A 23965-nucleotide genomic window follows, 5' to 3' on the forward strand; every position below is an offset into this window, starting at 1 on the left:
CATGGAGACAGGACTGTAGGATTGGTGTCTTCTGTCCTGGCACATAAATCATCTGCTGAATGGTCCCCTGAACACACCATTAAACAAACAGATACAGTACATACATCAAGTAAAAGTAAACAAACCTATGTTCAGTTCAGTTGTGGAATAGTTTTAATTTGGACACATTCCATTATTTATACATTCACTGGACATAAGATTAGGTACATCACAATTTAATGATGAGGCTTTTACAAAGATAATAACTGTATATATTTAGCAATATATTTATTGGGACGTGTGTGGAAATGCCTTTGTTCTAACCATTGCCTTTGTTCCAATTCTCTGCACTGCTGTAGCTCAAACGGCATGCAGCACTAAAATATATTTCTTCTTCATATTTACTTCATATTTTTACATTTTATTAGATTATTGAAGTGACCCATGCCTGCATGTTTTAAAGAAAAACAAACATATTACTGCAGTGTGATGTTAACATTTTTAAAGCACATTTAAATTCTATTGGATTTTAAAACATTTACTGAAGTCCAATAACATAAAGAAATGTTACACTTGGTGAAAAGATTAACAAAAACTTACAACATTTCAAATATACAATAAAAAAAATGCTAAAATAGTGCAAATCCGTCCACAAATTTTCAGACAAAAGCTGAAATAACATTTTGTGAAATTATAAAATGTTAATACAGTTCTGCATATAGTGTACCTTACAGGCAGAACTATATTATTATGACAAGTTCTACCAGATGAATGGAGGACTTACACAGCTGAGCAGCAGTAGCAGCAACCCCTGCATGTCTTCTGATGAAAGCTTCTTCGTGGACTGCTTTAACTTTATATGTTGGCTCTGTGGGAGTCTTGAAGTCCTCGGTCTGACACACACACACACACACACACATACAGTTTGTTTGTACCCATATGCGGACACACACACACAGACTGTAGAACTTCGGGAACACCCTGCCTTTCTGGATGACCCAACCCTGCATGTTGGACTGGACATAAACAATGATGGACACCCCAAAGGTGCAGGAGAGGGTTTTGCCACACACATGATAATAAACATCAATGCTCATTTGAATCTGTACCAAATTATATACCTTTATTGATACCAAGTGCCTTCAAATGTCTTAATTGTGTCTTTTGGATAAGATACTGTAAGGTTATAGAAAAATGATATCCAAAAGTGGTGTTCTAAGTGGCCAATTCTTTCTTTAGGCTCAAATAATAAGTCTCACCGCTTTATGAAAAGAATGAATACAAACACCCGTCGCCTGCAAATCTCTCAGAGAAGTCACACAAAACAGCAGACTGCAGACGTCCAATGACGACTTCCTTTTTTTCACCACATTAGTGCTTTGCTTCCCATCGAACGTAACCTCGAGCCTTCCCGCTTTCATCTTTAGCCTTGACAGGAAGGTCGGAGAGTGAGGACTATGACCCAGGTGAGGAATGTATCATGGGGATCCAAAGAGTGCACGGCTGCAGCCTCACTGTCTCCTCAAAATGGATATAATTTATGGTAAATTTAGTTCTGGGGGGAGTTTTTGATGCCACTCCCTTAAGTGCACTCTTGGGGATGCTCCAAAGTCCAGAAGGTCAATCTGGTGTGGATATATCTTGGTATTTCTTATACATCTCTTGTATTGGATCTCATTAGTTTTTCTAGGTGCGTCAGTGAATGAGAGTCAGAAATGACCACATAACATTTATTTTTGCTTTTTTTGATGTTTTAGTATTTAATTTTTATTATACAATTTTTTTGTGCAAGTATATTTTATATATTGTCTTTATTTATTTATTCATCATTATTTAGTAGAGGTCCATCAGTCAAAGTTTAAATTCAATTAAACCTATGAGCCGTATGAGTTTATTCAATATTTTTGTATTATTGTTATCAATATTATTATTAATATTACTATGATTATTATTTAGTAGAAACATTAAATTTGAGCAGAAACAATGCTGGACTTTTTGCTACTTTTAACATATTATTAAATTATATATATATATATTATTTGTTTAATGATTTAATTATAATTTTGCATAATATTATGTATCGCTAAACAGAGTCAACATTATTATTTTCCATATTTAACATACTTATCATATATTGTCATTTTCAATAAAACAATATTACAAGTAAATACTAAATTCTGATTTTTTAAAAATCTTTGACACTTTTATAATGATTTAGTTACTATTTGACTATTTGAAATGCATTATTAGTCAACAATTATTACACAGAGTTGTGTTAATGATTCCTTCATTCATTGTTGTTCCCTGCTAAAAAAAGGAAAGTATATATTTGTTTTAGTGTGTCACAGAGACCAAAGACTTTCCACTTGAAGATCTGTTTCGCACATCAATGCAAACTTCGTCACAAAGCTGACACATTCTGAAGGCATGAGCACAGTTCTTGGAGACATTCAAGGTCAAAGTTGAACTCAGCCTTGAAGGGTTTTCTAAAATAGGAAAGAAACACCAGCTGGTTACGTCATGGCTATAGTACTAGCAGAAAGTAGCTCGACAAACAAAAGCTGAAGTTATGGTACCAACTTGTAATAGGAATAATAGCGCTGTAGTTGCCATGGCAACCCAAATCACTGACAATATTTTTGTGAGATCTCCAACCACTTAGAAAAAAAAATTGTTAATTAAAAATGAGCCGCCCACACGTCTTTTGGAGACAATCACAATGTACTCCACCAGACATCCTCAATCGATGAAACACAATGTAATGGGCAGATTACATTGATATGGCAACACATAAAAGCTGAAATCTGATTGGACAAAAAATTCTTACTTACACGACTGGAAGCAGTGCTTTTAAGAGAAATGCTATTAAACAAAATGTATTGACTGTTGGAATAAATGAATACATTTTCACGGAACAAATACTAGAATCTAAGTAGTAAATGCTGACCAATACTTCTGATAGTGTTTGGGTCAGCAGATAATGCTTTAGACCAGTTTTATACCAGTGCTAAACACACAGGAAAGAAAATGACAAAACAACTGAATGATGCCTGGTGGGATACATTGTGGTTGACTATTCATGTGTGTCACCTCAAAATGGCGTTTTGGCTTCCATTCAAAGAAAAAAAATTCCGTAGTCACCAACACGATAAGACAAGTGATGCCTCTTTAATGCTCATGTAAACACATTTTTTTCAGTTTTTCCAATCAGACAGTGCATGGATTTATTTTATACACTTTATACAACATATTCACGAGAAAACCTTTCTGAATATGTAGGAAAATCCTGGCTTGAGAGGGAACACTTAGGGCGAATGCTCCCAGGCACAGATGAGGCTGTTATGTACACACGTATATTAAGGCGATGTGCACACATACGCAGGTATTTTTCCATAGCTGTTTGCCACCAAAAATATGTAAAAATACAATAACACATGTCAACATAAACACAATGCCAATACAACAGGTGGCACTACAACCTCTAAATATGAGGCCATCAGAGCCAATTAGAAGTAAATAATTTCTGGAAAAATTGAAAAATTAAGGAAAAATAAACTCATTCATTTTCTACCGCTTAGCCCCAAGAGTGTCACTGGGCGAGAAGCAGGGTACACCCTGGACTGGTCGCCAGCCAATCACAGGGCACATATAGACAAACAACCATTCACACTCACATTCATACCTATGGATAATTTGGAGTCGCCAATTAACCTAGCATGTTTTTGGAATGTGGGAGGAAACTGGAGTACTCGGAGAAAAGCCACGCATGCACGGGGAGAACATGCAAACTCCACACGGAGATTCCCGAGGGGGAATTGAACCCTAGCTGTGGCCCACGCTAACAACTCTACTACCGTGCAGCCAAAGAATTAAACTGCCAAACAATATTTGTCCACAAGAGTATTAATGGCACGCCAAAGTAACATGTGGCACTACAACCTATAATTATTAGGCCATTTAAGGTGGCACTATGACTCCTACTTCATCCAATGAGAAGATATTTTGGAAAAGGGCACAAAGAAATTATAAACTGAGAAAAAAAAATATGAAAAAAAAAACATTTCAAGAAAATAATCAACAAACCCTGCTTTTATAGGCTGTCAAAAGAATGCCAAAACAACGAGGACCTTGTTAAAAGGGACCTATCATGCTCATATTCTGCACTTTGTATCGAGTTGCTGCTCTATAGAGAAGTTACACACAAAAACCCATACAGAAAGCTTTCCAGATCTTCCAGTTTTTGCACCTCATTCTGCAGTGTTTCCATGAACTTCCTGCTTCCGACGCAAACGGCCTGTTTAATTTACTCCACCGCCGACTCTCTATCTACGCCCATTGCCCTGTGATTGGTCAAACTCCCAAGCGCTCCCGAGGATGTCCGGATATGTAGGTGCGCGTTTACGGAGTGCAGGCAATCTGCAGCCTATATAAGGAAGTCCAGCTCATGCTGACATCAGCAGATGTGCAAATAATGAAGAGTTTGTAAGATTGGGTTCAAGTTGGTAAATAAGGAATGAAGCAAAAGGCAACAAAAGGACAAACGAACAAGATGCATTTCTAAAAATACCCATGTTGATGTGTACATGGCCCCAAGGTTAAAATGAACCTAACCTGTGTGTGATATAAATGTACAATTATTTTCAGTTCAGGACATTCAATGTGGGACTGCAGCATCCTTTCTTAAGCATGTTCACATTTTAGTCAAGTTACAGCGGCACCAACAGCAAATTGAATAACAGTAAATACACAACTGTGGAGGAGATACGGTTGCTGGGTTGGAAACAGATATGTTTACCATCATGAATGCACACCGAATCTTCACTGTGTGTGGAAGTGAAAATACTGCAATGTTTACATGAGCCAGTGATGCAGCAGTTTAAGACAGAACGATACATTCTGATTCCTCTAAAAAGCACATCTTTATGGTCGTCATGTGGTGGAAGAAGGCAGCACATCCTTAAGGAAGAACACATCCTTGGGCTCTATGTACAGGAAGAAAATGGCTTCCAGAATAGGAATGTTTCGAGTGAAAAAGGTTGTTTTTCTACCATTAGAGCAGCGGCTAATGCGGACCTTTTAAACATTCTTAAGAGTTTAGATTTTGTAAGAAAGAATTCCCAATATCTAATCACATCACAGAGCAAACATACTACACACCTGTCACAACGATTCATTCATTACTGCCTACATATAATGCACATTTTCTACTTTGTGTAAACAGGAAGTTTGCCATGGCTACTCGCCAGTTGTATTCTGGCAAATGTGGTCCAAAATGAGTCCGCAAAAGACCAACAGCAAACCTTCCCAAATTCCCTGAACATCAGATGCTAATAAAATGACATTCTGCATGATACATTTTTACATGCTACCTCTATGTTTACATCCACAAATGCAATTTAGATGATCACCGGCTACATTTTGCTGACAAAATATTGGGATTTTCTTAAACCACTCAATCACTGTATTGACCCAAATACAACACAACCCTGAATATAAAATGACACCGCTTTTTGAAGAACATTTATGGGAAAATATTTAAGACATAAAATTACCGTATTGACCTGAATATAAGACGAGGCTGAATCTAACATGAACCTGTTTTTGGAAAAAATATTTTTCAAGACAAAAAAAGATGATTTTTCAAGACCTGTTTTGGGGGAAAAATACTTTTTAAGACAAAATTAATCTATCTTAATTAAAAAAATAATTATTATTATTTCGCTTCTGTTTGACAAATTACCAACAATCTTTGATACAATTTTTGGAGTGACAGGAAGAAAAGCTCTGGCTCGTTTGGTTTAATACAAATAATATCCAGACCTTGAATATAGTGCTATGTGATTCCAGTGTGAACAGTACTATTTGTTCAAATGTGACCCAGGCCTTTTTCGTATGGGGATATAAATTCGATATGGATCTGATGCCACTGCAGTCTTAGCATTTGGGAGGCAATGACCCGTCTTTTTCAGAAAAAAAAAATATCTCTTGCAGTATATTCTGGTCAATATGGTAACTAATGAATTACTGACTTTACCAGTGACAGTTTGTGGGAAGTCCATAAAGGCATCCTTGGCTGAATTTGGTGTGGAAGAGCTTGATGCTATCAAACACCTGTGAGCCAGGTCCTCTCATTTACCATACATGACCCTTGACATCATAAAATGACCTTCACAAAGACACTCCAGACTCTTGATGAAAGTCTGACCCAATACTTGAACCCACACAACATATTCTGTTCAAATACACGACTAAGCTGAAGGAAGGCTTGTGTGAGTGATGTAGCATACAGGCTTTTCTCCAGTGAGGACACACACATTGTGTCACTCAGGCACAGCAAGAACACACAAGGACAAAGTAGAGACAAACAATGCTGATAAATGGCAGTGGTGTTTAGTTCTGCCTGTGATGCTACTGACATTAGCTAGTCAGAGCCTCCCAGCTTCTTGTTCCAGTTCTAGCATCGGTCATCCTCGTCTGTGTCACTCACCAACTCACCGGTGCTGGCCGGACAAGCCTGCGCTAAGTTCTTCCGAAAATGCCCATTCGGGACCTGCCAAGAGTGTCTCAGCTGAGGGGCGGAGCTAATAGCGTTGGCCCGTCCCAGACTGGTAGCCACGGCAGTCTCGAAAGTCAGGGTCTCCTGCTGCTTCTCGCCTGCTTGGCTGCCCCTGAGGTCCTCATGAAACGGGAGGTAGGGCTCAGATATGTAACGATGGGGGGACGGGTGGCTGGGACCAGATGAGATGGATTCCTTGGAAGGGTCGTGGGGGCTCCGATGTGGGCTGTTTCCTGCAGAGGCAGGTGCAGGTGTGCTGGAGGGTTGATCCCGGCTCACCAAGGGGGAGTAGGAGATGTGAGGACGGGGGCGGGAAGGGGTCTGTGGAAGCTGGCGCCGGTTACGTGGGGTACCGGACTCTGAGGCTGGATGGACAGGACTGCCTGAGATGTTGACCTGGATACAGCATATTATGTTCACAAATTATTGCTAATTCTAATTAATAATGCCAGTCATTTTGAAGAATAGACCATAGAAAACCTGATAAACATAACATTTTAGAGCAGGGGTCTCAAACTCAATTTACTTGTGGGCCACTGGAGCTAGGGTCTGGGTGAGACTGGGCCGCATCAGGTTTTCCAAAAAAAAAACAAAAACGCATTTATTAAAAACAGAAAAATGAATAAACTTTGCTTTGGTTTCGATTTTCTACAAGAAAAGCTCTGATAAAACATTCCACTGTTCTCAAATATCTTACTTTTTATTTTTCTACACAAAATAAGATGAAAAATAAATAAACAAATCAAGAATAAAGAAAATCAATCAATCAGTAATAAATAAATAAATATAATAACAACAATAAAACGGCAAATTATAAAAACTTAAGAAACCACATATAGTTGGTGGGTAGACAAATTATTTTTTTCAGATTCAAATTAACAAAGTATTATTAGAGCCCTGTAGACATGACAAAACACGACTATAGTCACATTTATACTCTTTTTATTTACAACATATTGCGCAACTGCAGGGTCTTGAGACACATGCTAACTCGCAAACTAGAGAGCTAACGACCTAAACGGTAGCCTTCAAGTTATTTCCTTTAAACTTAAATAGCCAAAAACTTACCACTTCCACACGGATAGGGAGGATAACTATTAACAGTTATTTAACCTTTAACATGAACATTAATCAAACGTAAAAAAATGTTCTGGGTACATGATACCATACAGCATCCATATCAAACTTGCGCGGGCCGCACTAACATTAAACTTTCATATCAAGGCGGGGGCCTCAAACTAGTGTCCTGTGGGCCACATTTGGCCCGCGGGCCGTGTGTTTGAGACCCCTGTTTTAGAGTATAACATGAATATACCAATCAATGTAATTCCACGAAATACACATACCCTGTTGATTTTAAATGGTAACTTAACATTCGAAAGTCATATTAATGAAGTCATAACTAGTATTCTACCCATCATTCAGTCCTACTCCCACCTGTCTCTGTAAAGAGCGAGTACGTCCTTCTTTAGGTGAGAGAGAGCGTCTCCTTTCGCATGACGGGTCTCGGCTGCGCTCCTCAGAGTTACATCGGGACACATCTGGCGAAAGCAGGTGGCGACGTTCTTTGGAACGTCCTCTCTCGTGACTGCTTGGATTGATTCTTGGGCCTGGGAGAGGAGTCCAATTATGCAGGTTCAGCATTAAAACAAAAAACTATATTTGCTGTCGTACCTCTGTAGCTCTTCTGACGGAGCCTGTACGTGCTGTCTGGGCTGACTCTTTCCAGGGAATGCTGTTCTTGCCAGTGGCGGTTCACACACTGGTCTCCAATGGTGGAAAAGGAGCGCTTCATGAGCTTCCTGTCCACTGACATTCCAGGCTGCAGACACACATAGAGAAGCGAGTATGTTAAAAATCATCGTCATATGGGTGGGAGGTGGGGTGCACCCAGGACTTGTCACCAGTCACCCACAGGTCACATACACAGCATCAAAACCGTTCACACTCACGACCAACCTTGCACATTTTTAGAGTGTAGGAGGAAACCATATTACTTGGAGTAAACCCACACAAGCATGGGCATCCACAGGTTTTCTCTGGGTACTCCGGTTTCCTCCCACATTCCAAAAACACGCTAGGTTAATTGGCGACTCCAAATTGTCCATAGGTATGAATGTGAGTGTGAATGGTTGTTTGTCTATATGTGCCCTGTGATTGGCTGGTGACCAGTCCAGGGTGTACCCCGCCTCTTGCCCAAACCCAGCTGGGATAGGCTCCACCATACCACCATGAGCCTAGTGAGGACAAGCAGCATAGAAAATGAATGAATGAATTGTTTCCAATATTTTTGTATAACTCCAAAACGTGCCTATAACTAAATTCAGGTTTGAGTCGAGCAGTTTAGGTTCAGTTAAGTCCTACAGATAGCAGTAGTAGTAGTGTGATTTTTCTCCATGGGGCCCAGAATTCCTGACAGAATTCCCTAACTTCACCCATGTGCATCCACATATATTGTAGATCGGCACTGTGAAGTTCTTCCTACCTGTGGTTCCATAGCAAGTCTGGGCATGGAGGATGCTCTGATGGAGGATGTGCGCTGAGGTGACTTGACAAGTGTTGGGTCCGGTGCTTGGCGCTGCTTCACTTGGTTATACTCCACTACGTCAGGTACCTATGCAAATATATAATCAGGGAAGTAATTCTTTTTTTAATACATTGAGGTCTATTTTTTGTTGAGCTGTTTAAAAAGTCGGTTAACATGCAATTATTGTGATTAAATATTTTAATCGATTGACCAAATTGTCACTCATGATGTAGTTTAGTAGAAAAATTCTTGGACAAATGCTACTGTTTTTGTGCCAGTTGGTTTACATGTGCATATTAATGCATATGAACATGAATCACTATACCCCAAATATGAGAACAACTTGTCTTTTTTCCGAAGAACATTTTCATATTTGGGTCAATGAGGTAACTTGTACTGATAAAACATTGAGCTACTTAAGCAAAAAAGTGCATACCAGCGTGTGTAAATGGTGGTGGTGATGATGATGAGGGAAGTGATAAGGGTGATAGGGTGAATAGTAATCATCATTCTCCTCCTCTTCCTCCCCGGAGCAAGGCCGCTGCTGCAGGAACATCTCCTGGGGTGAAATGGGGCTGAGGGCCACAAAGCCTCCTCTGGTGCTGGAAGGAAACAAACACACACAAAGAAAATGTTACAACATACATTTACATATGCAAATACAGTATGAGCGTCAGTGGCGTATTTACAGAGCTGATCCTGCACTGTGCCTGAGGAAGGACAGTGATTTGGCATTGCAGATGATCTCCTGAGGCAAAGAGGAGGCATCCATACGCTGGAACATGGGAGCATGTTTCTGTAGGGAAAGTTGGAGAAGGGGAAACAGGAAATTAAAAAGATCAAAACGAGACATGTCTGTGATTGGCTAGCTACCAGTCCGGGGTGTACCCCGCCTCCCGTCCAAAGTCAGCCGGGATAGGTGCCAGCATACCCATATTCCATATGCTGATATGGTCCAGCACTTCATTACCAATATTAACTGATACCGATATCTGTGACTAAGCAAAGGGAATGTAAAAAAAAAAGGGTGTGCATATACTTGTTCCTCCAGCTGCTGTCGAAGCTTCTTTGCCTTGCTCTGCTTGTAGTAGTCCATGATCATCATGGCTGCGTAGATCTTACCTATGGTCATGTCACTAGCTGAGAAAAAAGGAGCACACAGTTGTAATAAAATGCAATTTTACTGTTCCTGTCATAATCCGATAAAAACGTCACCTTTGTTAATAGGAACCAGCAGGTCCAGCATCTTCTGAGAGAGGTGAGGCCAGATGACACTAATTTCCTTCTGAAGGTCCAAGTCCATCTGATTACGATCCTCCCCTCCTGGACATGAAAGCAACACAAATTCCACAAGACAGCCCATAAATGCAACAGGTGGCACTGTTTTTCTTTTTTTTTTTTGCAATATATATGTCAGAAATTAGATGGATGCCAGTGTGAATGTATGGACAGTTCTTCTAACCTCCAGCTATCTTGATCTCCAGGGCAGTACGGATGAGGGCCATGAGAGTGGAAGTGAAGTGGACTGACATGTCCTCGTCCACAGGCATGTTCATCAGGACTAGTCTCTGGTTTTGGAGACATGGGGCATCATAATCAGCAGGACAGGTCACGTTAAATGTAATAATTAAAAAAAAAAAAAAAAAGCCCAGAACTGCTACAGGAATGAATCTCCTCATTTACAATTTTAGGAAATTAAAGTAATTTAATTAAAGTAAAATACAACTTTCAAATATTATTTTAATGGTAAGCTAGCTATTTCAACAAAGAGTGACAAAGGGAGCAACACTATAGCAATGAAACTGGATATACTTTTATACAGCCGTCCAAGCTGTACACTGACTACTCTAAGTTACATACACGTTTCATTCATATAGAATTGTCCTAAAAAGTGAAGGGTGTACTCGTTTTTGTGATATACTGCACAATTAACTGATAACTAAATATAAAAATCAGAGTAGTAAGAGTATTTTGACATCCCATAGTTTTCTATGGGATCTCTGGGCTTTTGTAAGGAGGATGTTGCACATACAGTAATCCCTCGTTTATTGCGGTTCATTAATTCCAGACCCGACCGTGAATTTCCGTGCAGTAGGATTCCTTTTTTATGAATGGACTATTTTCATTGTTAGGGCCTAGAAAACCTGTTAGGACTTTCTAAATAGGGGTTTTAACAATACATTATTAGCAGAAAGTCACCTTTACACTTGTATTACCCAATATAGTAGATGTAATCAGAGAAAATAAGCAATTTAAGACATAAATATAACCTGTGCTGGTGTGTGTTGCAATAAATGGGTTCCGGATGTGTGGAGGACAGAAAGTGATGTTGGGGGTTCAGAGTTGAGTTTGTCATCATCACGATGTTCGTGTCAAGGTTGCTATGTTGGTCTTTTAACCTGTCACCACCACCGTGGTTAATTTTTATTATCCCCCTTCCATTCCCATTGAGTGTGAATCGTAGAACGTTGCTGACTATTCTCTGCCCATATCAAGAGCTACTTCCTTAAAAGCAGCTGAAGCGCCCTTGAACTTCTGTTCACCCACTGGAGAGCGCCACATTGGTGTCAGAAGTGGGATTGCAGGAAGGTGACCACACTTCAAGAAATTGAGGCCTTCATCATACACTTGCGACTGAAAGAGGAGGAAGCCCGTTGTTGATATTGGCAAGTTGAGGTAGTCCCAGAGGCGCGGCCATAGACTGCCTTTTTCCTGTGCCAAGGTTTATGTCAGTTTAAAGTCATGCATTTGGACTTTATAATGCCCTGACTCCATATTGAACACTTGATGGAGAGATTCCTTGCCACCATCCAGCATAACTGCTGCATGGTCTATCTTGACAACCTCCTCATCCATGCAGCTTCCAGAATGTGCTGTTCAACACCAGCTGACAAGATGTGCTTTGTCTCCCAAGAAGTACCACTTATTCAGATGAGAGGCGTCCTTCTTGAGGCACATCCTCAATGCAGCAGGAGTCGGTACCGACCCAGCAAGGACAGCAGCTGTGAAGGACTGGCTGGTGCCTGACAACATCAGCAAGCTGTGTAGCTTCTCGGGCCTGGTGTCTTACTAACAGTGATTCATCCTGGAAGCAAGTTGTTGCCTACTGCAGCCGTACCCGTAACCACCCTGAACACAACTACTGAGTCATGCAACAAGAACTGCTGCCATCCTCACAGTCCGCTGGTTCCGGCTCTACTTGTTCCTCAACTTTCGAGAACAGGAGGGACCGCAAGCTTGATGGATGGAGATGCTGCAGGACTATGACTTTCTAGTCCACTATCGACCAGGGTGCCAACACGTCAATGCCGATGCCCTGTCCCAAAGGCCCACCAAGGTGTCCTGCAAGCCTTTCGAGAGACAGCTTGCAGGACCACCAATCCCAGACATGGAAGAAGTCGACCCAGCACAGCTGCAACGGGCACAGAAGTCACCGTCCTGCACCGTCAAGAGACCAAGGTCCTCCATTCACAGTGGCCCAACCTCGTCATCTATGACCACCTTCTGAACCCTGCAGTATCTTCTCTCCCTGAATGCATCTTCTCTCCTCCCTCTGTGAAAAAGCCTTCTACTGGGCGGGGTGTTGCTAGGATGTAAAGACCCACGTGCAACGCTACGGCACAAAAGGGCCCGACCCAACGCTCACATGCCCCCTTGCAGTGATACCAGGTGAGGACACCCATGGTGTGTGTGGCCGTCGACATCCTGGGCCCCTTTCCAGCCACTGAGCAAGGGAACCCCTGTGTCCTCGTAGCGATGCCACTGCATCCCCAGAGCAATTGGCGATCAACAGGACAAATAGTGACCAGCGGAGAATATTACAGTCAGAATTTGAATGCATCTTTGTCATACCTTATATTTGTATTATATTGAAACATTTTATGCTTAATTTAGGCTAAAAACATATATATATATTTTACTAATAGGCCATATTCAACCACAAAATAGCATTATTTATTTATTTTCGTAAAACCGTGAGCGTCAAACCGCAAAATTTGAACCGCAATGAAGCGAGGGAGGACTGTATTCGGTAATAAAGATGACACAAAGATGCTTGCAGGCTTGCTCGCACACACAAACAACATGCACATGCAGTTTGTCGTACATATTCAAGCACACTGATGCAGTGCTGGGCGGTGGCAGAAGACACATGCACACACATAAGCATATATGTAAGTAAGTATGATAAGATTTAGCATGTGGATGCTTAAGTCGAATTGAAAATGTCTGTCAGCCACTCAGCAAATACTTAATGAGGCTTTAATTGCCTGCCTGGAAGCACTGTGGCATCTACCCATGAAAACACATTGTGACTTAAAGTGTTTGAAATGAACAATACAGCGTCGGTGTTACAGTCAACAGAAAGTGCTGATTTCTCTGAAAATAAAACATCCTCTCAGGTGCAAGAACACAGCTCCTCTTACATTGAGTCTACCTTATAAGCCACCTTGGAGGGGCATTTCTTGCCCAGGCCAAGTGGTGGCGACATGTTGGTCAACATCTCATACATGTCAGTGTAATGGATGCGACCACTGGGGGGCGCCAGGTAGCCGTTACAGTAGGAGGATGTGATGAAGGAAGAGGGGAAAAAAATAATAACAAAGGGGATAGAAGGGCAGAAAACACAGAGTAGAGATACAAAAGAGAAAATTATTCCAATGCATTGCAACACAAGGAGGAAGAGAGAGACGTTTTCTTTCTATGCTGCCATCAGGGCATAGAAATTTGTAAGGAAAAGGGGGAGATCTTAGACACAATGAGCAAAGGATTGACAGCCTGATCTGGTACAAATGACATAGTTACATTTGTGTGTCACTGCATGCGAGTAGGAAACATCTTGAAACCAGATCCAAAGGGTAGAAAGAGACAGGACTGCAGATAATGCTTCCATCAAACCTAACGTAACTAGAAATTACATGTGGACACGAAGAGATACATTTGTCAAGCCAAAGAACACTAGAATGTTGTTTAATCTATCATATCATAGCATAGATAGCACACAAATATGCCTTTGAGTGGTTGAAAGAAAGGAATCTGACTATTTTTTTGATTAGTTCCTATGTAAATGACCATCTCTAAGCATGGACAAAGCAATGTCGACTGAGGGCAGTCCCGTCTCTTAGTACCCTGACACCGGACTGTCGTCATTCTTTGACCCAGGTACACTGGAGGAACACACTCCTAAAAAGTCAAGCAAGGTGATGATACTCAGTGAAGAAAAGAGGCAGGGAAAGAAAAAAAGTTCAGCGAACATCCCACACGATGGAGGCTGAGTGTTTTTTTTGTTGTTGTGGGGGGGTGAGGGGAGCAAACCTTGCATGCCACCCTGTGGGGGCAGTTCTTCCCAAAGCCCAGGGGAGGTGAGATAGAGCGCACAACTTTGTACATCTCCTTATACTGGATCCTACCACTGGAAAGAACATAGGGGGAGGGTGAATGAGGCTGAAAACACACCAGCTGGGATAGGCTCAAGCCTAGGCCTGCAAGCCTAGTGAGGGTAAGCGGCATAGAAGATAGATGGATGGAAGTCAAGTCATAGGGTTGAAATTTCATTACAAGTCATAAGCACTGTTTGTGTCTCCTAAATATGAAAAATACAATTCAACCATTTTTAATTGTTTCATTTCTAGCCATCCATTTTTTTAAACTCTTGTCTTCACGATTGGTCACAGGTATGCTGGAGCCTACCCCTGATGTCTTCGAGCAGGACTAGTCACCAGCCAATCAGAACATACAAACTCCATAACAAGATGTTCCAACGTCGATATAAACCGATATAAATCTCTTGACTGCGAGGATGACATGCTCACCACTACGCCACCATGCAGAATTGTTTTATTTTTTAAGATTAAGACCAGTCTGACAAGACGTAGTCAGAGAAAAAGTGTACTGACATAGCATTCAGAATTAAGTCAGTGAATCCATCCATACATCCATTTTCTATACTGCTTATCCTCACGAGGGTCACAGGGGTATGCTGGAGCCTATCCCATCATATCGGATGTATACAGTATAAGAATATATGTTATGTGGTTATACTGGATCATTGTAATATGAAAATGTAAATTAAAACTTTGGGCATTAAAATCTTTATACTTTCCCCAAGTCCTTTTTAGGCATGAAAAGTTATGGAGAAAAAATAGTGAATTATGCACTTTTATTATTTTGCATTTTTTTAAGCACATTTTACTTCCATCCATTCATTTTCTATGCCACTTATTCTCATTAGGGCTGCACGGGTACGCTGGAACCTATCCCAGCTGACTGCAGGCGAGAGGCGGGGTACACCCTGGACTGGTCGCCAGCCAATCACAGGGCACATATAGACAAACAACCATTCACACTCACATTCAGACCTATGGACAATTTGGAGTCGCCAATTAACCTAGCATGTTTTTGGAATGTGGGAGGAAACCGGAGTACCCGGAGAAAACCCACGCATGCATGGGGAGAACGTGCAAACTCCCGACAGCGATTCGAACTAAGTCAGTGCACAAAAATGTAATTCACACACTTTACTGTTACTGTTGGAAATTACCCAAGAATCATGTTGGCTGAATACTTTCAATGGCGACACATTTTACTCAACACTCAACAACTGAAAATCACAAGTATTCTCAAGTCATCAGACTGAAGTCCGAGTCAAAGCCCAAGTCATTGATGTCAAAGTCCGAGTTGAGTAATATTGTAGAGTCCAAAGTCATCCAAATTGTGACTCAAGGCCACACCCCCGGATAATAACATTGAATGGTAACATTTTGATTGATGCGGTCAAAACTGTTAAAGAAGTTTAACAAACAGCAAGGGTCATTCTCAACCCACAGCTATCATGACTTATTTTTATGTCTTACATACCTTACTACAATTCATTCATTCATTCATTTTCTACCGCTTTTTCCTCATGAGGGTCGCGGGGGGTGCTGGAGCCTATCCCAGCTGTCTTTTGGGCGAGAGGCGTCGTACACCCTGGACTGGTCGCCAGTCAATCACAGGGCACATATAGACAAACAACCATTCACACTCACATTCATACCTATGGACAATTTGGAGTCGCCAATTAACCTAGCATGTTTTTGGAATGTGGGAGGAAACCGGAGTACCCGGAGAAAACCCATGCATGCATACCCAAGAATCATGTTGGCTGAATACTTTCAATGGCGACACATTTTACTCAACACATTCACTGAAAATCACAAGTATTCTCAAGTCATCAGACTGAAGTCCGAGTCAAAGCCCAAGTCATTGATGTCAAAGTCAGAGTTGAGTAATATTGTCGAGTCCGAAGTCATCCAAAATTGTGACTCGAGGCCACACCCCCGGATAATAACATTGAATGGTAACATTTTGATTGATGCGGTCAAAACTATTAAAGAAGTTTAACAAATAGCAAGGGTGTCCAAAGTGGGGGTTATTCTCAACCCACAGCTATCATTACTTATTTTATGTCTTCCATACCTTACTACAACTATACATTACAAATTGAAAGTGTAAAAAAGAACATGGTCAAATACTAACAGACACTGACCAGGCAGCTCGATCATACTCCCCCCAGATCCGGACAAACTCATCCAAGTGATGGGGTCCCAGGATGGATGAGTCTCGAGTCAGATACTCAAAGTTATCCATGATAACGGCCACAAACAAGTTCAGCATCTGTACAGAAAGGCCACACGAGAGTAAGATGGTGTTTTTGCTGTAAACAAACAGAAGGTCAGCTCTCCTTACCAGGAAGGAGCTGAAAAAGATGAAGGACACAAAGTAGAAATAAGCAAAGTCCGAGCCGCAGCCTCCCTCCTGCTCAGTGCTCAGCAGACGCGAGGGGTTGGAGGGGTCTGCCTCACAATGCTGCCCCCCAAGACAGGAAAGCATGATCTCCTGCCAGGACTCCCCTGTGGCACTCCTGCAAACAGATTTTTAGCACATTTCATCCACCCCTTAGTCTTAATGTATTTATGCCTCAGATTGTGAAGACACTTAAGGAGTTGAGAGCTTCATGGGCATCATCCATCAGCTACTGACAACAAATAGGCCTTTGGGTACTTTTGTAAGCTAAGTATTATCACTGTAACCTAGCAACATCATCCCAACAACAATGAAGAACCAGCGGGCAAAGCACAGCAGTAAATGTCAGTTTGGATATTGGACTCGATCCCAGATTGTGTCGCATATACAGCCTAAAAATTGGGTTTCATGCCAAGAATGTTTGAATACTTAAAGTTTTAATTACTTTACTGTAAGTAAATAAGGACTTTTACCTGAAGAGCAGCATCAGAGCACCAGAGAAGGTCTTGAAGTTGTTGTGTTGGTTTATGTGTGTCTCCTCACTCAGTTTGATGTTCCCAAACACCTGGTTTATGACAAACGTAAACAACAGACAATAAAGATATAGATAGATAAATAGATAGATAAATTAATGTATTAAAAAATAAATACAGTGAATGATGCAATTGTAACCTAATAAGTTATATGTAGTATTCTGGTCACTAGTCATCAGGAATGCAACACTGATGATGAGATTACATCACCTTCATACTTCATGAAGTCAGTGAAAAACAGTCCTCCCATTCCGTGTGGAAGTGGTCATTTTTTGGCTTCTTACTTTGTTGTTCTTCCCCACTCCATTTGACAGTTTCTTAAATTTAGAACAAATAAATTGGAGGCTAACTTGTGAGTTCGATAGCATTCTATGTTTCAAGCGGAGGCCGTCTCTTATGTCCTTGCAATTATTCCGTAGCCTGCCCATTACAGTTTAGCAATGTTCTAAACAAAGAATAACTGTAGGGGTGCTATTCCATGTTTACAGTGCTCTAAAAATTTGGAACATTTTAAATTTAGAAAGTCATAAACATATTTTCTATGTGCCAACTATGAGCATATTTAATTTATTGATGTTGAATTCAAGAAATTACCCATATACTTATCGCAGTCATATCTGGATCAAATTGCCCATGACAAATGAGGGACAACTGTACTGCCATCTTGTGGAGTTGATAGAAACTACATCAGGGGGTTGCCTACAGCCACAGCTGCTCTAATAATGGTAACAATTTTGAACATTTTAAATTTAGAAAGTCATAAACATATTTTCTATGTGCCAACTATGAGCATATTTAATTTATGGTTGTTGAATTCAAGAAATTAACCTTATACTTATCGCAGTCATATCTGGAACAAATTAACCACGACAAATGAGGGACAACTGTACTGCCATCTTGTGGAGTTAATAGAAACTACAACAGGGGGTTGCCTACAGCCACAGCTGTTTTTGACCCTGGTGTAGCTGATGTAGACCACACAACAAGCCACAATAGAAGACCCGGTGGTTAACCGAATAGAAGGACTAATTGGAGCATTCAAGGCAAATTGAAGTGAATGAAGCGTGTGTTGTACCTGCATGCCGATGATGGCGTAGATAAAGAAGAGCATTGCGATGAGCAAGCAAACGTAAGGTAAAGCCTTGAAGGACTGCACAAAGGTCCACAGAAGGATCCGAATGGTGTAGCCCTGTCTCAGCAGTTTGATCAAACGTGCTGCTCTGAACAGCTTCAGGAAACTCATGTTGAATGTGTCTACAAACTAGTGGAGGGGAAGCGGAACAAAAATATAACATTGAGAACAATTAAGAGTGCATTGCCAGAATAAATTGATTCGTTTTCAGAAAGTATCCCAGCTGACCCTCGCTAGAGCCAACAGATTTACCTGCAAGTCCACTATGATCTCAGTAATACTGCCGAGGACGGTGATGAAGTCAAAAATGTTCCATGTGTCTCGAAAGTAATTCTGTGGACGCACAAACAAAATGGATGGTTGGAGTTGTTTTGAGTACCGACATCCTGTATTGAAGTTTGGTTGTCTTCTCACCAGAAAGCCAAAGGCCATTATCTTGAGGACACATTCAACAGAGAAGAGAACAGTGAATGCTGTGTTCAGGTGCTTGAGTACAGCTTCATAGGCAGGCGGGGCTGAGTAATACTTCAAACAAACAGGAGTTAAAACACAATTCCCAATCAGCATGGTTAACACATTTGAGATCAGTTCAAGCTCCAAGTAGCTGTGTGAACTTGCGACCGTACGCTTCACATGTATAGATTTGATGGAAGATTCCACCAGACCCATAAATAACAACCTCAAGTCTCCGTGCCCCTCATCCGTCGCACTATAAAAAGGAGTCATTCCTCCAGGGTCGACAGCCATGGTTAATGAGGTCATGCTAAATAGCAGCCCCTGGACATTACAGATCAATATTTAATACAGACTGAGTCATCTTGCGTCTGTCTAACCCACCCAGGGGAAAAAAAGACAATTTCAGGAAATAAATAGCAAAGGGAGAGTGCTGGAGAAAAATGTCAATACAGTACATCGAAATTCCAGTGGAGGTGGGGTGAGGTGGTACGGGAAGAGAATTCTTCATTTCTCAGGGAGTCACTCATCTCTACTGGGGTGATTATCCTGTGATTTATGTAGTATTCCACCAGTTGCACCGAATAATAAACAAATGCATATTGCTGCCAGATATCACTGTCCTTTTTTGCAATGCTGGAGCAATAAAATTTGCCAACAGGACAAGAAGATTTGACAAAACAAGTAAAATGGGATCTGTTGTTTTAAGACGTATCATATCTTAGATTCTGCCTAGCAACAAGTGATTCAGCCAGTTGACCACGACAGGATTTAAGGTAATGTACCAGATAGCTCATCAAAATGTCATTTCTGTTGTAAAGTTGTTCAATATTATAATATTACAATAAATATTGTATCAGATCGTAAGGGAGAATGTTTTTTTTTTTATGCCGCGTCTCACCTTCATCATCAACACGATGGTGTTGAGAGCGATCATAGCCAGGACGGTGTACTCAAAAGAAGGCGAGACCACAAAATGCCACAGACGGTACTGGAAGGTATGGCGGTTCTGGGGCATGTAACGGGTCAGTGGTTTAGCGCTGATGGCAAAGTCGATGCACGCCCTCTAAAATGAAGAGGAAGGCAGATCCAAAGGTGCAAATGACATCCACGGTTTATGTTAGCTTCTGAATGCAAATACGTTCATCTTAAATGACAACAATATCGGTATCAAACTGGCGAGTGTTCAATTTCAGGCTGCACATTTAATTCTTGCCGTACTTTGACCCCCAAAAAATAAATAATGGTCTACCATAGCTAACCTCATTCTTCTCCAGGCTGCACTCCTCCATCATCTTATCCCCCTGTTCCTGAAAGGTGATAATGATGAGGGCCACAAAGATGTTGACAAAGAAGAAAGGAAAGACGACAAAGTAGATGACATAGAAGATGGACATCTCCATCCTGTTGCCGTGACTGGGCCCTCTGTCTTCCTCGGTCACGTCGACCGAGTGCTGCAGGACTCTGGAGGAAAAACAAAATAATGGCTTCATCACAGCTTTTGTGAATTCATGTTCATGTGTTATATCATAGTCCTCCTTGACATCAATTCCCTCAACTGTGTTAATACTGAAGCATAGTAATAAGTTTTCCAGGTAGTCTATCGTGATTACGCCTTCTGAACACCAAATCCATGACCTTGCCAACAGACAGTGGCTGCTAGAACTTCATTCTTTGGGTGTGGAGAGTCAACGTGCTTTCACTTCTTGATTAGAAGCTTTGATTCAGGTCCAAAGTGGTGAACTCATGCTTCATCTTGAGTTCGGATCAGCCTGGAAACGAGTCAGAAGTGTTCTGGAAATGTCCCTCCTGTTGAGTTTCTACTCTGGCGTCAACATTCTTGTGACCCATGTGTAATCAGCTTGTTCATCCCTAATATCTCATATCTAATATCTCCCTAACAACTAAAAACCCACCTCTTTAAATCTGTTTTTAATGTCTAACTTTTTATACCTGACTGCTGTGCCCCGCCCCGCTTTTACTCATGTTTTAACTGTGTATTAACCAATGAATGTTGTATTTTGGTGTGTCTTCTATTCTGTTTACTTGCTTTATTCAACTCCATTCTTCTGTAAAGTGTCTTTGAGTATTTTGAAAAGCGCTATACAAATAAAATGTATTATTATCATTATTATTATTAAAACAGTGTGGACTGAACCAGCACTAAAGCCTGTGGACTTAGCTATGTGCTGGATAGTAAGCCGTCTGTTATCCAAGACTAAACGGTGAATGACATCAGTCTGTTCATCATTGGTTGAGGTTCTTGGACAACCTGACAAAGGGTCATGTTCTGTGTTAACCCTGCTTTTCTTGAACTCAGTTGCATAGGAGGGGAAATCCTTGGGAGTCTAACTTTCTTTTGACCAAATTGTCAATTTTCCATTTGTTAAAAGGTTAAATTAAACTTCTCCTTAATGGAAAAAATAGATAAACATGCAGGTACTGACTGAGGCCAGCCTTCTCCTGTTGACACTGTGAAGAGAGTCAACAGAGCCCAGATCACGTTGTCGTAGTGGAATTCGTGTCTCTTCCATTCTCGTTTCTTCACCTCTTTTTTGTCTTTCCCATAGTCGATATAGTAACCCCTGGAGGGAAGAGATGAGAGATGATAGCTTCAGTATCACAGCGATGGTACATCTCTTATAGCACTGTAAACCAAGATGACATATTTTCTTTGTTTTGGAATAAAGTGTAATGCCCTCAAGTCATACAATATGGAATTCAACTAAAAACCAAACTAAAGTTGCTGTGGAGTTTATTTCCCCCCTGCTGAATCTGAAAGGACTTGGATGTGTATAAAATATTCAAATGAGCAGCAGACTGATGTGAGTGCTTGTTATTACTGGCAGTCCTTCTCCGTGTCCTTGGAGCTGTCGTTGCAGTAAAAGAACTTCCCCTTGAAGAGCTGCACAGCGATGACAGCGAAAATGAACATGAACAGCTTGTAAACAATCAGGATGTTGAAGACATTTTTCAGTGATGTCACCACGCAGTCGAATACAGCCTATAGGGGCAAAGGGACAAGAATACGTCACACAAGGTAATACCACATGAATAATAATAATTATATACTTTGTAGTGGTGGAGTGAAAAGCAGCATAGATTCACTATCCACTGAAAATGACTCAACACACAGCCATTATTGCCTCATTAGATCCCTAACCTTGAGTTTTGGAAGCCTCTTGATGGTCTTCAAGGGCCTGAGGACACGTAATACTCTCAGGGACTTGATGGTTTTAATGTCCCGTCCTTTGTTATTTCTGTGCAAGATGACACAAGCGCAAGCATAAAAACTAGCTGCATGGCGAGTATTTGATTTTCAACATTTTTATGCAGCTGACATCACAGAATTTCATCTGAAGATTATTACCCCATCACATTGCTGCATGCCAGCCCACCAAGTCACCGGTCAGTCATAGAAAGGGAGAAAGAGGATAATTCATGTCAACACAATGAAAAACGGAACACATATCGGGGTAAAGGTCAAATAAATCATGCCACTGACGTGAGGGCGAAAGCCACAAGAGCACCGACCACCACGATGAAGTCCAGGATGTTCCACAAGTCTCGGAAATATGAGCCGTCGTGGAGGATCAGCCCCTGGTCGATCATCTGAGGACAAACAACTACATGAAATGTCTCTGTATAGCTGAATCGGATAATATACATTTTTAGCATAATAAACATTCAAATAGACAGCTTTATGAAGGTGTCAGTCATTACATTGTATCAACCCGAAATATAAAACATCTGCTGCCCCCTGTTGGCTGTTTTCTGTCCTGCAGTGGACTCCTGCCTTGTTCCCCCGGTCTGCACACCTGTTGCCCATAAGCAATTAGGTCTTCATATATCACTCCACGCGGCACGGCGGGCAAGTGGTTAGCGCGCAGACCTCACAGCTAGGAGACCAGGGTTCAATTCCACCCTCGGCTATCTCTGTGTGGAGTTTGAATGTGAGTGTGAATGGTTGTTTGTCTATATGTGCCCTGTGATTGGCTGGCGACCAGTCGAGGGTGTACCCCGCCTCTCGCCCCAAGACAGCTGGGATAGGCTCCAGCACCCCCGCGACCCTTGTGAGGAAATGCGGTAGAAAATGAATGAATGAATGAATGAATATCACGCCACTTCCAGTGTTCCCCTGTCAGAACGTTTGCCTTGTCATGCCTCATTCTGCCTGGACATTGCATGCTTCATTTTTCCTCCTGACCTTTCGTCTCTCTGCCTTGAAATTTCTCATTTGGAGAAAAGCTGTATTGTGAGTACAGGGCAGCCAGAAACCAATCGAACTGTATGGCATTGCTACTATAAATGACATTCCACGTAATATGGAAGTGACAGGGTGGAAGGCATGATTGGAAGGGCAATTAAGTGCTTTAGGCACACCTGGCAATCCAATTCTAACGACTCTTATTACCTTTGGCTAAGCGCCAGCTTTCAAGCACCAGTGATCATTAGCTTCCTGACACACCTAATTCATAGAAGAGATCCGTGTTGACAATTTAACAACATGGTTGCTATATTTATACCATATCTACGTATACTATAAGTGTTCCTTGCATTATGCATTTATTCGGTGATTAAACACTGGTCATCAACAAAGCTATGAGTGAGCCCTACCTCCGTCACGCCATGCAATGCACGTCTGAAAGATGTAAAAAAAAAAAATAAATCCCTCCATAATGTAACCTAGCCCCAAACCAACATCGCCAAAAAGGCAGAGCTTGGACACACTCGCCTTCCAGACAAAACACACATAGGTGTCCAAAGTGCGACATAGGGGGCATCTGTGGAACATGGCTTATTACAGAAAAAAACAACAAAAACTCAACAAAGGTGGCAAAATAGAGCAAAAAAGCAAAATCTAACTAAACAAAAAAATGCAAAAAATATGACAACAATAACTAATAAAAATGCCATGATTTGTCTATCTATTTTATTATACTGGTAATTTAAATTATAACTACCAAAGGACAGCTGAATCGCCCTGATGTGAATAGACAAAA

General features: G+C 41.2%; 1 protein-coding gene across 1 annotated transcript in view; it reads right to left on the reverse strand.

Moving 5' to 3' along the window:
* Positions 1-3149: 3149 nt before the first annotated feature.
* The window catches only part of LOC131130166 (voltage-dependent R-type calcium channel subunit alpha-1E), an 88442-nt gene continuing 67626 nt past the window's right edge, over positions 3150-23965 (reverse strand). The window contains exons 27-49 of the mRNA XM_058074400.1: positions 22468-22574; positions 22333-22344; positions 22126-22222; positions 21806-21966; positions 21410-21547; positions 20225-20426; positions 19864-20028; positions 18924-19034; positions 18762-18842; positions 18453-18638; positions 17318-17409; positions 16788-16962; positions 16588-16715; positions 13498-13594; positions 10525-10630; positions 10278-10385; positions 10102-10202; positions 9752-9858; positions 9499-9664; positions 9021-9149; positions 8210-8357; positions 7973-8145; positions 3150-6931 (exon numbers count right to left, since the gene is read on the reverse strand). Of these exons, the coding sequence (XP_057930383.1) occupies positions 6434-6931; positions 7973-8145; positions 8210-8357; positions 9021-9149; positions 9499-9664; positions 9752-9858; positions 10102-10202; positions 10278-10385; positions 10525-10630; positions 13498-13594; positions 16588-16715; positions 16788-16962; positions 17318-17409; positions 18453-18638; positions 18762-18842; positions 18924-19034; positions 19864-20028; positions 20225-20426; positions 21410-21547; positions 21806-21966; positions 22126-22222; positions 22333-22344; positions 22468-22574 (3288 nt within the window). The 3' untranslated portion in view covers positions 3150-6433. The remainder of the gene's footprint in view (positions 6932-7972; positions 8146-8209; positions 8358-9020; positions 9150-9498; positions 9665-9751; positions 9859-10101; positions 10203-10277; positions 10386-10524; positions 10631-13497; positions 13595-16587; positions 16716-16787; positions 16963-17317; positions 17410-18452; positions 18639-18761; positions 18843-18923; positions 19035-19863; positions 20029-20224; positions 20427-21409; positions 21548-21805; positions 21967-22125; positions 22223-22332; positions 22345-22467; positions 22575-23965) is intronic.

Source organism: Doryrhamphus excisus, chromosome 5 (assembly GCF_030265055.1).
Source record: "Doryrhamphus excisus isolate RoL2022-K1 chromosome 5, RoL_Dexc_1.0, whole genome shotgun sequence".
NCBI classification, from domain to species: domain Eukaryota; kingdom Metazoa; phylum Chordata; class Actinopteri; order Syngnathiformes; family Syngnathidae; genus Doryrhamphus; species Doryrhamphus excisus.